Genomic DNA, 14,334 nt, shown 5'->3' with positions numbered 1-14,334 from the left:
CAAGCTCAAGACTAGCCTTGGCTACAGAGAGAGACCTTGTTCGTCTCTATGAATGACTCTACTACTAACATTTATTTTTTTATTTTGTGTTATTATTTGTGGTACTGAGGCCTGAACCCAGAATTTACATGTTAGGCAAGGGATCTACTGCTGAGTGCTATGTCTACTCTTTCCTGATTTTTCATTCTTGAAGACAGGGTCTTACTAAGTTGACCTTCAACCCATTCTGTAGTCTATACAGGTCTTGAACTTTCAGTCCACCTGGTACTGCCTCCAAAGTAGTTAGGATATTAATAAAGCCCGAGCCACTATGCCAGGTCAGGTGATCTTGATGAGTAAGTGCTCTGTGAACAATACTCAGCCACTCTCCAAGAGGGGTTATAATCATTGATCCCTGTGCATCAATGTGGCACACTGTGGGTGAGATAACAGCAAACAGATTCTTGAGCTCCCTTTTACTTCTTGATAATAGTAATAAAGACCTTATCCCAGAGCCGAGGACTGGGCTCCTCAACTCTGCATTCTGACTGGATGTAGTTTTCTGTTACAAAAAGGAGGTTCCTCGATGAGGGGTGAATACTTACTACACTTATTTGTGGGTTGAAGAGCAAATGTCTATAGATGGCTGTTAGGAATTATACTGGCTTAGTAAGTCAGTAGTTGAAGATTCTCTATGATTTTACTAGCACTGCATAGTCAGGTAAGTTTCTGAATACACCTACCAAACACACAGGCTTCTCAGGCTCAGGAAACATTTTGGAAGAGGGGGCAGAAAGCCTCTCACAGCAGGGGAATCAAGGAATTTGCTGTGAGACTGTGTCTCCTAGTAACATCAGAAGCTGCACCCATAAAGTCTCACCAACATGGCTGCCCAATCATGAGCTGAACAAAGGTGACACCAATAGTCATGCCAAAGTGGACAGGAAAAGCTCATGAGGCCTCAACCCTACAAAGAACTACAGGCAGCTGAGGAGAGCTGGGAGAGGAAAGGCAGTCCTCCCCAGGGAACAGCATGCCAACTGGTAGTCCAGTGCCAAATGTCAGCCCTGGAGATGTACATATAAGTAACATTATACACACTGAACTGCTGTGGGACAATCGTTTGTACCCTGCCAATCGTATTTTAATAAAACGCTGATTGGCCAATAGCCAGGCAGGAAGTAGAGGTGGGGCAACTCAGTCTGCAGTCGTGACCCAGTCACAGAGGAAGCAAAAAGGTACCTCACCGAGAAAGGTACCAATCATGTGGCTAACATACACAAGAATTATGGGCTAATGTAAGTTATAAGAGTTAATAGAGCCTGAGCTACTAGGCCAATCAGTTTATAATTAATGTAGAAGCCTGTGTGTTTCATTAGGACTGAATGACCATGGGAAGTGGGCAGGACAAAAACCTCTTTCAACACTGAACAGCTTATATTTAGAAACACACACACATATGCAATAGCAATTTGTGGGGAAAAAAAAGGTCACAAATTTGAAGGTGAACAGGGAGGTTTTGGGGGGAAAGAAAGAAGAGGAAGGGAGAAGTGTAATTATATTATAATCTCAAAAAAGAAAATAAAAGGCCTTATCCCAAAGCCTCTTAGTGTTAGGAATGAGTAGTTTCAATCATCCCCTGTGATTTGGCCATGGGAAGGGCTGAGTAAGCTGTTCTCCTCTTGATCCTCTCATTAGCACCAAGGCTCTAGGTATCTGTAGTAGCAACATCACAGTCCCAACCAAGATGAAAAGAGCTCTGGCTTCGCGGGATGGCCTGAATGCCTATAAAAAGAAACAGGCTAACAACATGTTTTGTTCTGCTACCATCAACTGGCACTGAATAGTTATGATTTAATAGTTTATGTATAAAGTCTCATAGAAACGATGATGGGAACTCAACATATACTTGGAGCAATATTAAGTACAGTAAGACATTTTCTATCTTTAGAACATGTTATATCATTATTAAAATTAAATTTCTGAATATTTATATAGCATTACAATATAAAACAAGCAAACACATTATTTAAAACCATGTATTTGGCTCATAATTGGCCTAGATTATTACAAATTTATTTCAATGGTTCATAAGAATAATTCTGATTCTTGCATATAGAGATAAAAATACTTTAAAAATTAATTTCTTTAAAAAAGAATTAAACCAGAGTTAATGCAAATTATCTACCACAAAGGAATACTAAGAGTTATCATTTCTTAAAGTTTCAATCAGATAATAAATTATGTCTCAAATATCTTCACATACAAACCCTAACACTGGTAACCTATAAACCATAAAGTATGACAATCAGCAGTCATGAATTCAACAACTTATCTAAACATCGTTACATAGGAAATCTGAAGAAACTGCAGGTAATTCTTAATGCTCTCATTTTGATTTTCCGACTTCTCAAGACTGTGCTGTATTTCTTTCAAACAAATATCTTGGTGCTGGGCTTTCTAGATGAAGAGAGAACAGATTCTCAATATGGCATTATTTACAAGATGAAGTTATAAATATATACAAAATAATCAAATATGTCAATTTTACCAAAGAATTTTTAAATATCATCTTCCTTAAAACAATATCCTTAGCAATTAAAACATCTATGGTTGATCATTCTACTTTGATCATTTACTGTAACACATTTACTTAGCCCTATATTATTACAGATTTAATAAGATTAAGATAACTTTATTTAGGGCAGTCATTCCTAGTTCCTATTATGTTTCACATGACATCTTTTCATATTCTTTTTTGCCATTTTTTGCCAAAAATCATATTTTATACCATAAGACCTTCAAAGTTTTAAATTTTATTTTATAAATTGTAGTATAAAATTTTTTGCAAATAATTAAAAATAGCAAGCATCAATATTAACCAGACCCAAAGTCTACACAGTTCAAATATCTGCTGTACCATTAGAATATGCATTCAGAAAGGAAGCTATTTTAAAAACTGGCAAAACTCTAGTTTTGGTAAGGTGAACCTTTTCTCCTAAACTCTTTAAAAACTTAATTCATGTCCTTTGAGGAAGAAGTTCTAAACGCATACAGGTTTTTGACTTTGGCTATGACAGGTTTCTAGGTGAGCAAATGCAGCAAACATTTAGAAGATGGGTTTCAGCTAAAATCGAAACACCCCAAGAACAAAGACAGACCCTGCGGGTTTCTCATAGCAGGACTTCTACACAGCAGCTGAAATTGAGCAGTGCCCAGCAGAAGCAGGTACTGTGTGATAAAGCAGTAGACCAGACCACACAAGTCACAGAGTGAACATGGCTGCACTAGACTGGACCGTACAAGTTACAGTGAATACAGCTGCATTAGAGCAGACTGCACATCACAGAGGGAACACGGATGCACTAGAGCAGACTGCACAAGTCACAGAGTGAATGGGGATGCACTAGAGCAGACTGCACATCACAGAGTGAACACGGATGTACTAGAGCAGACTGCACAGTCACAGAGTGAATGGGGATGGTCTTTATGGAGCATCAGTTTGGAGGAAATAGTAGCCACACAATCACACACTGCACAGCAGAATGCAAATGCAAACGAACTCTGAAAGATCCCGTGGCTTCAGTAGGGTTGTCATGGTTGTGAAGCTCTGAGGTCACGCTTTCAAGCTGTGCATCTACCCCACCTCCCAACCAAAGTATTGAACCAAAACCATGAGAAGGCTTGTCGGGGAGGCAGTGTACTGCGGAAGACACTGGAGACGGTCAACTATGGCCAGGCTCTGAGCACTTACGACTTGGTCTGGCCAATGTATGTGCATGTGAATTCTAATTACCAACTGAACTGTCTGCGCCCTGGAAGGCACAGGACACATGAACTCATCTCCAGCTCTTTCTAAACTTAGGCTCAGAATTCCAGATCGTGTACTAGCGGAACAATTATGAGGTCTGACATCAGATCTTAACCCATTTATTTTAGTATATTTAGCAAAGTCCTAAATACAGCACAGAGAAACCCATCTCATCTCAGTCTATTTTGTTCAGGAGCTTCAATTGCACAAAGGACATCACACATATTTTACAATATTGGGAATCCTGAAGAGCTGTTTGTTTGTTTGTTTGTTTTTAAGTTTAGAAACCAAGAAAACAGCTGTGTTAAATTAAAAATGATGAATATTTTGCTGATTAAGTTTTAATTAAACATCTGAAGGCAATAAACAATGTATGTCAAAATAATTTAATTTTTTGAACCTTTTAGGTTTACATCTTTTTAAAGGAAATTGAAAAAGAGTTTTCAGAGCCTCCAACTCCTGGAAAAATAAAGCACCAACATTTCCTATGTGATTATCAAGTAGACAGTTATTAAGTAATTTAAGCACGACCAATGCCAGCTTGAAGATTATCCTATGCCAATAGACTATTTCATGAATATTCAAGAAAAATATGAGAGTAGTTAAACACAGCCAATTTGGTATTCTCATTTCACGGTTGAGTGGACCGAAGCATGCAGCACTTATGCAGATTGAACAGTGGTAAATATTAAAATCATATCTTTCTAAGATATACTCATTAATCAAGACAGATATAAAATCCGGTTCATAACTTTAGATTGCATGTATCATTAAAAGATGAAAAGTTAAATAAAAATTTAAATTTTCTCATCAGGAGCCTTCCCTGATGAGATTCGGCAGCAGTGTGACTGAAGCTGCCACCCAGCAGGGCAGTGAATCTTCCTTCTGGCACGATGGCGACAGCACATTCATGCATTTTTATTTTTTTTTTCCTTTCTTTTTTTTTTTTTGGTTTTTCAAGACAGGGTTTCTCTGCAGCTTTTTAAGAGCCTGTCCTGGAACTAGCTCTTGTAGACCAGGCTGGTCATGCATTTTTATTATTTGTCATTTCTAATATTTGCAGCAAAACAAGTCTTGACTCACCTCCATCTGCACTTTAAGATCTAACAAAGTTACAGGGAATGCACGTTAGATGCTCACCCTTATGAAACAAGCCATGCTATTACTTAAACTTTTATAATATAAGTCGTGCTAATACACTATTCACTTTTCAAGAAATGCACGTTAGACACTCACTCTTATGATAAAAGCCATGTTAATACTTACACTGTTCATTTTGCCAACAAGTTGACTTTGTTCTTCGTTTTTCTTTCTAAGCTCCGTTTCCAGATCTAATATTTTAATTTGTAAAGCCCTCTCTCTAGATGACATTTTCTCTACTTCTTCAGAAACCTGTAATTTTCATTAAAAGAATAAAGTAAATAAATGTGCTTTCCTTAAGTATATTTTGAAGCCCTGATATACCATAGTACACTACTTCTTTTCCAAGTAGATTTAATTGGGCATTAAACAATTCCATTGGAAAGTATTGGATGTATTTCATCTTGAGTTGGGATACAGCTCAGTGGTAGCTGCTTTCCTAGCTCGTGCAAGGCCCTAGGTTCAGCCCCAGCACTGCAAAGGGAAAAAGGAAGAGTTTAATCTGAAGAAGCACAACAATATATGAGTATATATGCATCATAATTATCTGGAAAATTAACTTGAGATAGAGAGGTGTGCGGGCCTGCACTGCTTGTGACCTGGGTAGGGATCTCCTGACAGTTTTCAGACATACTAAGCCTAATTGCCCTTGTTAAGAGTCAGAAATAAGAGACATTCCACCAGTGCAGGAGAGGGAAGGGCAGGCAACTTCTGACCACTTTGGGAAAAAGCTGGAGAGCATCTGGTATTGACACGGTCTCATTTCTTCCCAGAGGCTGGTGCAGCCGAGAAACCTGCAGAGCATGTGGACAATCGGCACCGCTCTTTGTCATTTGTCAATGATGTGTCCTTTAGAACCAATTTGGTTCCTGGGGCTTAGGAAAATTCAAAACTGCAGAAGATATCAGAGTTTAGCCTTGACAGAAGTGACACGAAGGACTTAGAGAAAGAGAGTAAATAAAAGACAGGAGGGAGGATTCAAAGTTTAGTTTTAGACATGTCAGGTTTGGCAAGTCTGTGTTAAATAGAGATGCCAAGCAAAGTAGACTTCAGTGGGATCAGGCATGAGTCCCCAGGGTAGAGATGGTCACTTTTTAGGCTCACATACCCTACAAGTGAAACCCACAAGACCTATTTGCCAATTAGAGAGGCAGCCTGCCCTAGGTGAGGGTCAGGATCCAAACCCAGGTACTGGGACTTCAAACCTCACCGTGTTATTGTCTTTCAATGCGAGATTTCAAGCTATTGGTTTTGTTTTATTTTGTTTTAATAAATTTATTCATTTATTTATTTTACATCCTGGTTGCAGTTTCCCCTCCCTCCTCTCCTCCCAGCCCCTCCCTGATCCCTCTCTGTTTCTACTCCCCCACCCCATCGGTATCAGCAAAGCATGGCACATCGAGTGGCGGTAGGACCAAGCACCTTCCCATGTACTAAGGCTGCTCACGGTGACTCAGTATGAGGAGCAGGGTCTCAAAAGTCAATAAAGAGTCAGAGACAGCCCGTTACCACTGTTAGGAGTTCAACAAGAGGACCAAGCTACACAACTGTAACAAATATGCAGAGTGCCTAGGTCAGTCCTACGGAGGCTCCCTGGTTGTCAGTTTAGTCTCTGTGAGCCCCCATGAGCCTCGGTTAGTTGAATCTGTGAGTTTTCTTGTGGTGTCCTTGACACTGCTGGTTCCTACAATCCTTTTTCCCCATCTTGTATAGGATTCCCCAAACTCCACCTAATGTTTGGCTGTGGTCTCTGCATCTGTTTCCATCAGTTGCTGGATGAAGCCTCTCTGACGACAATTGGGCTAAGCACCAATCTGGTCACAGGCGATGGCCAGTTCAGGCTACATATCTCAATGCTAGGAGTCTTCGCTGAGGTCATCCTTGTAGACTCCTGGGGATCCCCTTGCGTCCGGTTTTTACCTGACCCTTTCCATCAGTCTCTTTCAGTCAAGTTGTTTGATGAATTCATCTCTTCTTTGAGGTCTTCTGGCCACTGCCTTCCACTCTAATCGGAACACCCTCTTTTTCTGGTGCCACCTGAGCCCTCCTCTACTGTAGAACCTGCAGACAGGATGGCACCCCTGCTATACCAAGTGCCCCAGGAGCTGGGTGTGGCCTGTTAATCCTTGCCTGTGAAGCTCTATCAGAGTGCCCACACTCCAAGAGGCTGGGTAGGCTGAATGCTGGCTTCATGGATTTGACTGCACACACATGGGTACATGCACGCACACGCGGGGCAGGTGTGGGGAAGGAGCGTGCTCTCCAGATCATTCCCATCTCTGCCCACTCTCTCGCCACATGGCCACTCATCTGGAAAGGCAGGCCTGGCCCAGGGATATCTGGGCTTTTCTCTGAGGGAAAATTAAGTAAAGAACAAAAACAGAGCTGCTCCCTCCACCCTGCCATCAGCATCCAAACAATAGCTGAGGGTTGGGCAGTGGGAGTCAACTCTGGCAAACTAATTAGAAAGCTTCTAAATAAGGGCCATGTGTACCTTTTGTCTCCCCTCTTCCAAAGCGGCTTCCAGCTGCCTGGACAGCACTGCATACTCTGCGGCCTTCTCTCTCAGCTCCAGGTCGCTGCGCTTCAGATACTCCTCCTGGTCGGCCAGCTTCTTCTCCAGCTCTTTATTCTCTGCATCCATTTGCTCTAACTTTCTTTTCACAGAAATATGTTTATATGATACACACACACACACACACACACACACATATACACACACACACAAACTCTAGTGAATGGGAAAATTTTATATCACCATCAATTTTATATCAACTTGACACTTACTCTTTCAGGTTCTCACACTTTAACTGAATGAGATAATTCTCCTCCTCAAGAGAAAGCTTGGTTAGAAGGCTATGGTTCCCATCAACCTAAGTGGGGGAAAAACAACAACACTTTTTCAGTTATTTTTTTCATTGACTTCCAAGGATATAACACTCTATTTAGAAGCACAAGAAACAAGAAGATATAAATACATAGAAAGACACCAAGCCATATCTACAATGCTAACTCACAAGTTCTCCAACTCCTCATTGGGTTATAAAACTGATGCCGTCTATGTTAGACAATTAACTACAATTTCCCCTATGTGATGGTAACTGAAAATATCCTGGCCAGTGTTTTACTGAAGAGAGACATTTAGTTATGCAGGGCCTAGGGATGTGGCTCAGCTGCCAGCAGCTTTCCCAGCACATAGAAGCCAGCACTATACAAAGCCAGGTGTGGCGGCTCCTGCTTGCAATCCTGGCTCAGGAAGTAGAGGAAAGGGAATTAGAAATTCAAGTTCATCCTCAGGCTACAGCCAGCCAGAGCTACAAGAAACCCTGCCTCAAAAGCCAAACAAAACCAAAAACCAAAAAGAAAAAACACCTGTGTGAAAATCTTTAACTTTTTTTTTTTTTTTTTTTTTTTTTTTTTTTTTTTTTTTTGAGACAGGGTTTCTCTGCAGCTTTTTTTTTTTTAGAGCCTGGCCTGGAACTATCTCTTGTAGACCAGGCTGGCCTCGAATTTAATTAGGTATTTAAGGTTTCTCATATCTATCAGCAATGCTCCACTGAACTCACTGATAATTATCTGTGAAGATACACCTGAAAGTCAAACCCAAATAAATCAAACACACAGCTGCTCAAGTCAGGACCACTCTTCCCACTGCCTCAAAGTCTGACTTAAATAGTTTAAGTAATAAAAATATTTTCTCATCAGGGCTGGAGAGATGGCTCAGTAGTTAAGAGCACTGGCTGCTCTTCCAGAGGATCCAGGTTAAATTCCCAGTACACACGTGATGGCTCACAATCATCCCCTAGTGCCAGTCCTAGGAAATATAGTGCTCTCTACTGGCCACTTTGGGCACTGCATGCATGTGATACACAGACATGCAGAAAAAACACCCATACACATAAAATAAAATAAAAAAAACATTTCCCACACACACGTTAAAGTAGCAACTTAAGTAAAATATAATGATTATTTTTCTAGAAAAAAATTCTTCATGGAAATTGGCTTGGTATTTTTAAGAGGTGAACACATTCATTTGGAAGACACAGAGTGAAGTCTTCCTGAAAGTGTAGCAAGTGCAGAAACAGACTGGCAGCCAGACTCAAAGATGCAGTAACCCTAAAACACGTATGAGTGCTTACTGGGTGATAAGCACTGAGGGAGGAGCTATATGCATGGTGATTAAAAGGATACACATGGTCCCGGTTCTGATGGGTTGACAGGTACTAAGTGAAAGAATGGAGTCAATCCCAATAAGCTTGACGCACAATTCTACCTAAAACACATTCTAATTTTTGCAAGGTAAACTATTACTTCTCTTATGCTGATGTCAAGAAGCAGACATGCAGGTCCCCCTTTGCCCTCCTCTCATTCATCACTGCACTATGTCCTCCACGTCCAATCGCAGTCATAAAAACCTGGATCAGCTACTCCAACCCCCAGTGTCACCAGGAAATTCTAAAGGTAACAGGAGAGTATCTGCACGAAAATATTTCCATCCCCTGATATAGACAGGAATAAAAAGTTCAACCCGAACCGAGTGCCCTCAACGGGCGAAATGACGTCAAATATCCCTTTAACGCATCTTCCAAGACTAAGAACGATGGGACACCTGGCCCTGGAGCTCCCTAACGGTGTGCGCCTGCTCTGCACACTTCTCCTTGCAGCGCTGCAGCTTCTCCTGACACTCCTGAAGTCTCTGCTCGGCTGACGTGAAGGAGTGGCGGGCTCGCTCTACCTGCTTCAGGTGAGACTCCACCTGGCCTCTCATCTGAGTTGTGGCATCAGGGGAAATAAACGCAAGGTCACAATTTGGCAGGAACAGTCTTTCTACCTTAAAGACTAGACAGGCTTATTATCAATAAGCACTTTACAAATGTTAATTAACATGAGACATAGAACCAGAATTAATTCATTTTCACAATGGTTGTCAGGCGAGGGAGTGTGGTGACATCAGCCAACTTCGTCACATGCAGTGGGTGTGACTGAGGAGCCGGTGTGCTTCAGCTCTCAGGTGACCATCCCTCCATAACTCACACAGGTCCTTCAGCCCTCGGGTGACCATCTCTCCATAACTCACACAGGTCCTTCAGCCCTCGGGTGACCATCCCTCCATAATTCACACAAGTCCTTCAGCCCTCGGGTGACCATCCCTTCATAACTCCTAAGTCTCTGACTCACACAGGCCCTTCGGTCTTGCTGGTCCAAGCAGTGTTCACTGAGCACTGCTGTAGACAGCTAACCCATCGGTTCTCACTCAGCTGAATACGGTTACTGCCCTGCCCTGTGAGCAGATTGACTCTTACCCACGGCACTCCCCTCACCTCCCACCCTGTGTCACTGCAGTGCTTTCGTAAACTATGAGGAAGAGAGCCGTGATACAGCCTCAAAAAGGCCACACCGCTAGCCGGGCGGTGGTGGCGCACGCTTTTAATCCCAGCACTCGGGAGGCAGAGGCAGGCAGATCTCTGTGAGTTCGAGGCCAGCCTGGTCTACAAGTGCTAGGTCCAGGACAGGCTCTAAAAAAGCTGCAGAGAAACCCTGTCTTGAAAAACCAAAAAAAAAAAAAAAAAAGGCCACACCGCTCTGTGTAACTATAAACAGCTAAAATGTGGAAATGCAAGAGGAATAACTTGCCTGAGTTGGCGACACCCACAGGTTCGGTGCAACATCTGGCCATCTTCAGAACAAGAGATAAAACCAGAATAAAGCACACCTCTGAATCCTTGAACCAGCTAAGAAGCCATGAGAAAATCAGGAAATTCAAGCAATTCAAAAAACACTCTTTCCTAGTTCTATAACCAGAAAACACTGTCAGGACAACAGCTGGAAACCAGGTTCCTCCCCTTGTGCCTCTGAAGAGGTTTTTGACAGGTTTTACTGTCCTCCCTGGCAGGGAGGGGACCTTCCACAACTGTGTCCTGTGAGAGACAGACAACGTGAAATGGCATCTTCTTCGTCTGCTAAAATGGCTGAGAAACAGTCCTCATGTGGTGGCCTGGTGGCCATCCCTGGCCAACCTTGTCTAAGCAGTGATATCTCCCTCTTACTTCCCAGCCTTCAAATGTGCCAGCCGCATAGCGACAGCAGAAGGACTCCGGGCGGACCGCTAACACCCTGACCTCTTAGCCAGAAACCGGTGTCCTGTGACTCTCTCACTGTTTCCTTACCAAAACAATGTGAAATCCAAAAGGGAATGTGGTTCCATCTAAAAACTAAAAATATTCACAAAAACACCATCACCTGCCAATACTGGCTTCTCCTGCTCCTGTCGCAACTGGGTGAATAAAAGGAGAGGATTTTCAAGATATCATTTTTCTTCCCAAAATGCATTTACCAGAGAAATTTTACTTTGCAATTTTTTAGACACAAAAAAAAGTAAAAATGGAAAAAAAAGAGACTAGTTTGCATTTTACTGCTGATAGATCTCAGTAATAAATAATTGGGCCTTTACTATTGTGTCAAAAAAGTAAAGCATTTATTCTATTTCTCAAACATGAATAACAAAATAGACATTCTCACAAATAAACAACATTTCAAGAGGAAATACTGAAGTCCCACAGAGACTCTGCAAAGGCCACTCCAGGCACGCACTTGGGAAATGGCAGAGAGACAGCACGACAGTCGGGGTCAGATGGATGCACACATGTGAAACACTGTAGTCTTCCACTTCACACTTACCTTCTCTAACTTCTTGTTCTTGTTTTTTATTATTAGGTTATTCTCATGTAGCAAATTTTTACATCTGCTTTTTACCATTTTAGCCGCTTCTTGCAACTTTTGTACCTTAAAAAAAAAAAAAAACCCACAGACTGTAAAGTACCATGTATTATTTTAGGTATAGCATGAGGAGAAAGTTAATCATGTGTTTCCATTTATTTCACTTTGAATTTGTATTCTAAAGAACTCACCTTTTCTCTCTCAGCACGTGATGAGCATTACTTCTGGCAGGACCTCTTGGTGTCCAGTCCTAACACCCTTCCTCCTCGGTCTTCTCTGGCCTATGCTCTTGTTCTCTCGAGCTCTAACTATATCAGTCTTTGCTTTCAGGTCCTTGCTACTTTAAGAAACTGGTCTCTCATTTCCTCTTACACCTGTCAGAGTGGCTAAGATCAATAAAACAAGCGGCAGCTCATGCTAGTGAGGATGTGGAGCAAGGGAAACACTCCTCCATTGCTGGTGGGAGTGTAAACTTATACAGCCACTGTGGAAATCAGTGTGGCAGTTCCTCAGGAAGATGGGAATGAATCTATCTCAAGATCCAGCTATACTCTTGGGCATGTACCCAAAGGATGCTCCATCCTACCACAGAAATAGTTGCTCAGTCATGTTCACTGCTGATCTATGCATAATAGTCAGAAATTAGAAACAAGCTAGATGTCCCTCACAGAAAGGGAGCAGATCTGGAAGAGAGGGAAGGCAGGGAGGAACTAGGAAAAGTAGAGGGAGAAAAGAAAACATAACCAGGATATATTATGTAAAAAAAAAAACCATTTTCAATGTAAGAAAAGGAAACTAGCTTTCATTGCAATAATTTTCCATTTCCATCAAAATCCACCCAAGAACATGGGTGCGCTGTGCACACTGGCCAGCAGCCACAGCAGGGACACTCAGATGAGGCATTCTTGCTGAGTCTTAAGCCCAGTCAAGCAGGTGGGTCACTGACAATGTGCTTGGCACCACAGACCTCCAGACTCCATGTGTACCCCTACCTGCAGTACTTCAGCTGGGGATCTCAACTGGATTTTGCCACCCTACCCATCTACATACACCCCCTCTTGCTTGCTAGACTTTACTCCACCTTAGGCTTTTACCTGTAATACATTTTCCTTCCTTCCTCCTTGCTTAGTCCCTCTCTTTCCCACAATGCTGGGGACTGAACCCAAGGCCTCACATTTGCCAAGCAAGCAGTCTCTGCCTGTACCCCACCCCAGTCCACCACTATTCTTTAACGCACACCCTTCCAATAATAGAACATTCCTTAGTGACCAATTTGTGTCCCATCACACAAGTGTCTGGGCACATCCAGTCTTTCCCACAAAGTTTTCCCTCAATACTGCATTTCCAAAACTGAAAGTTTAACTAAAACTTATCATTGGATATACACTCTATTTTAGATAAACCACTGTGTGTTCTTTTGTGTATCTGTGGTGCATATGTGTGTGTACATATTTGCATGTGTGCACTTTTGTGGGGATGTCAGAGGTCACTACTAGTGTCTTCTCTATCATTTTCTACCTTATTTTATGAGACAGGGTTTCTCAATGAAATGAGTTACTAATTTGGCTGAGCTGCCTGGAGAGTGTTATAGGAGAAGCAGGCTGCTTGTCATCCCTGCTAGCTTACACCTGAAATAATCACACAGAAATTGTATTAATTAAATCACAGCCTGGCCCATTAGCTCTAGCCTCTTATTGGCTAACTCCCACATCTTGATTAACCCATTTCTATTAAATCTGTGTATCACCACGTGACTATGGCTTACCAACAAGATTCTAACCTACGTCCATCTCAGGCAGGGGATTCATAGCGTCTGCTACTCTGCCCTTCTTCCCAGCATTCAGTTCTGTCTACTCCACCTACCTAAGTTCTGCCCTATCAAAAGGCCAAGGCAGTTTCTTTATTCAACCAATGAAAGCAACATAAAGACAGAAGGACCTCCTACACCAGAGAGGAGCTCCAAGGACCCATAAGTCTCTACAAACCCTCCCCCTCCCCGTGCCAGTACAAATACACACTCCTGCACTCGGCTTTGTAGTTGGGTTCTGGAGGGTCTAAACTCAGGTCCTCATGCTTGCATGGCAAGGACACTGCCAACTGAGTCATCTCACCAAACCTCATAGGTTTCTTTCCTCATAGGTTTCCTATGAATTTCACGTGGATAAATTTTAATTATACATCACTTATTAGGAAGAGTAAGTACTTGGTGACAGTTATTGTTTTAAATCAATGTCATTAAATATACTAACATGATTCCACATTAATATTCTCATCACACCTTTGCAATCAATTTTAAATTTCCTCTTAGGAATATCTAAAGTTTCCGTAAGTAGTGCTAGCACTAGGAATTGGCAGGACTACCTTTATGAAGGCATGTGGGGTCTTCAGAAATGTTTGAGATGTGCTGTACTATGTTACAGATATTCATTCCATCTCTTCAATTCTTTCAGCTTGAAATACAGTGTTTTAAGTCATCTACGGATTTTAGTAAACATTAAAACAGATGCAAGTCACCTGAGTTTTATAGACGTCAATAAGAGTTTTCTGTTGTTTTTCTACTTCCTGCAATTCCACAAGTTCATTTTCAACAGAAACAACTTCATCCTTCAAAGCATCAAGTGTACTCTAGAAAGAAATTCATGATTGATGGGAGTTTTTCAGTTAACAGAACATTATAATCCATGTTG

General features: G+C 41.8%; 1 protein-coding gene across 3 annotated transcripts in view; it reads right to left on the bottom strand.

The window, feature by feature from the left end:
- Positions 1–1,792: 1,792 nt before the first annotated feature.
- Positions 1,793–14,334, bottom strand: part of Odf2l (outer dense fiber of sperm tails 2 like) — a 31,257-nt gene continuing 18,715 nt past the window's right edge. Inside the window, exons 11-17 of one of the 3 annotated variants that reach the window (XM_038311895.1) lie at positions 14,162–14,272; positions 11,609–11,713; positions 9,540–9,698; positions 7,718–7,803; positions 7,425–7,587; positions 5,057–5,182; positions 1,793–2,439 (exon numbers count right to left, since the gene is read on the bottom strand). In XM_038311895.1, the coding sequence (XP_038167823.1) occupies positions 2,311–2,439; positions 5,057–5,182; positions 7,425–7,587; positions 7,718–7,803; positions 9,540–9,698; positions 11,609–11,713; positions 14,162–14,272 (879 nt within the window). In that variant the 3' untranslated portion in view covers positions 1,793–2,310. Of the gene's footprint in view, positions 2,440–5,056; positions 5,183–6,246; positions 6,992–7,424; positions 7,588–7,717; positions 7,804–9,539; positions 9,699–11,608; positions 11,714–14,161; positions 14,273–14,334 lie in introns of those variants that run through there. The other 2 variants (XM_038311893.1, XM_038311894.1) reach the window with 2 other exon arrangements.

The sequence above is a fragment of the Arvicola amphibius genome, chromosome 14, assembly GCF_903992535.2.
Source record: "Arvicola amphibius chromosome 14, mArvAmp1.2, whole genome shotgun sequence".
Taxonomy (NCBI): Eukaryota; Metazoa; Chordata; class Mammalia; order Rodentia; family Cricetidae; genus Arvicola; species Arvicola amphibius.
The sequence above is the reverse complement of the archived record's forward strand: the minus strand, read 5'-3'. Positions and strand labels throughout refer to the sequence as shown.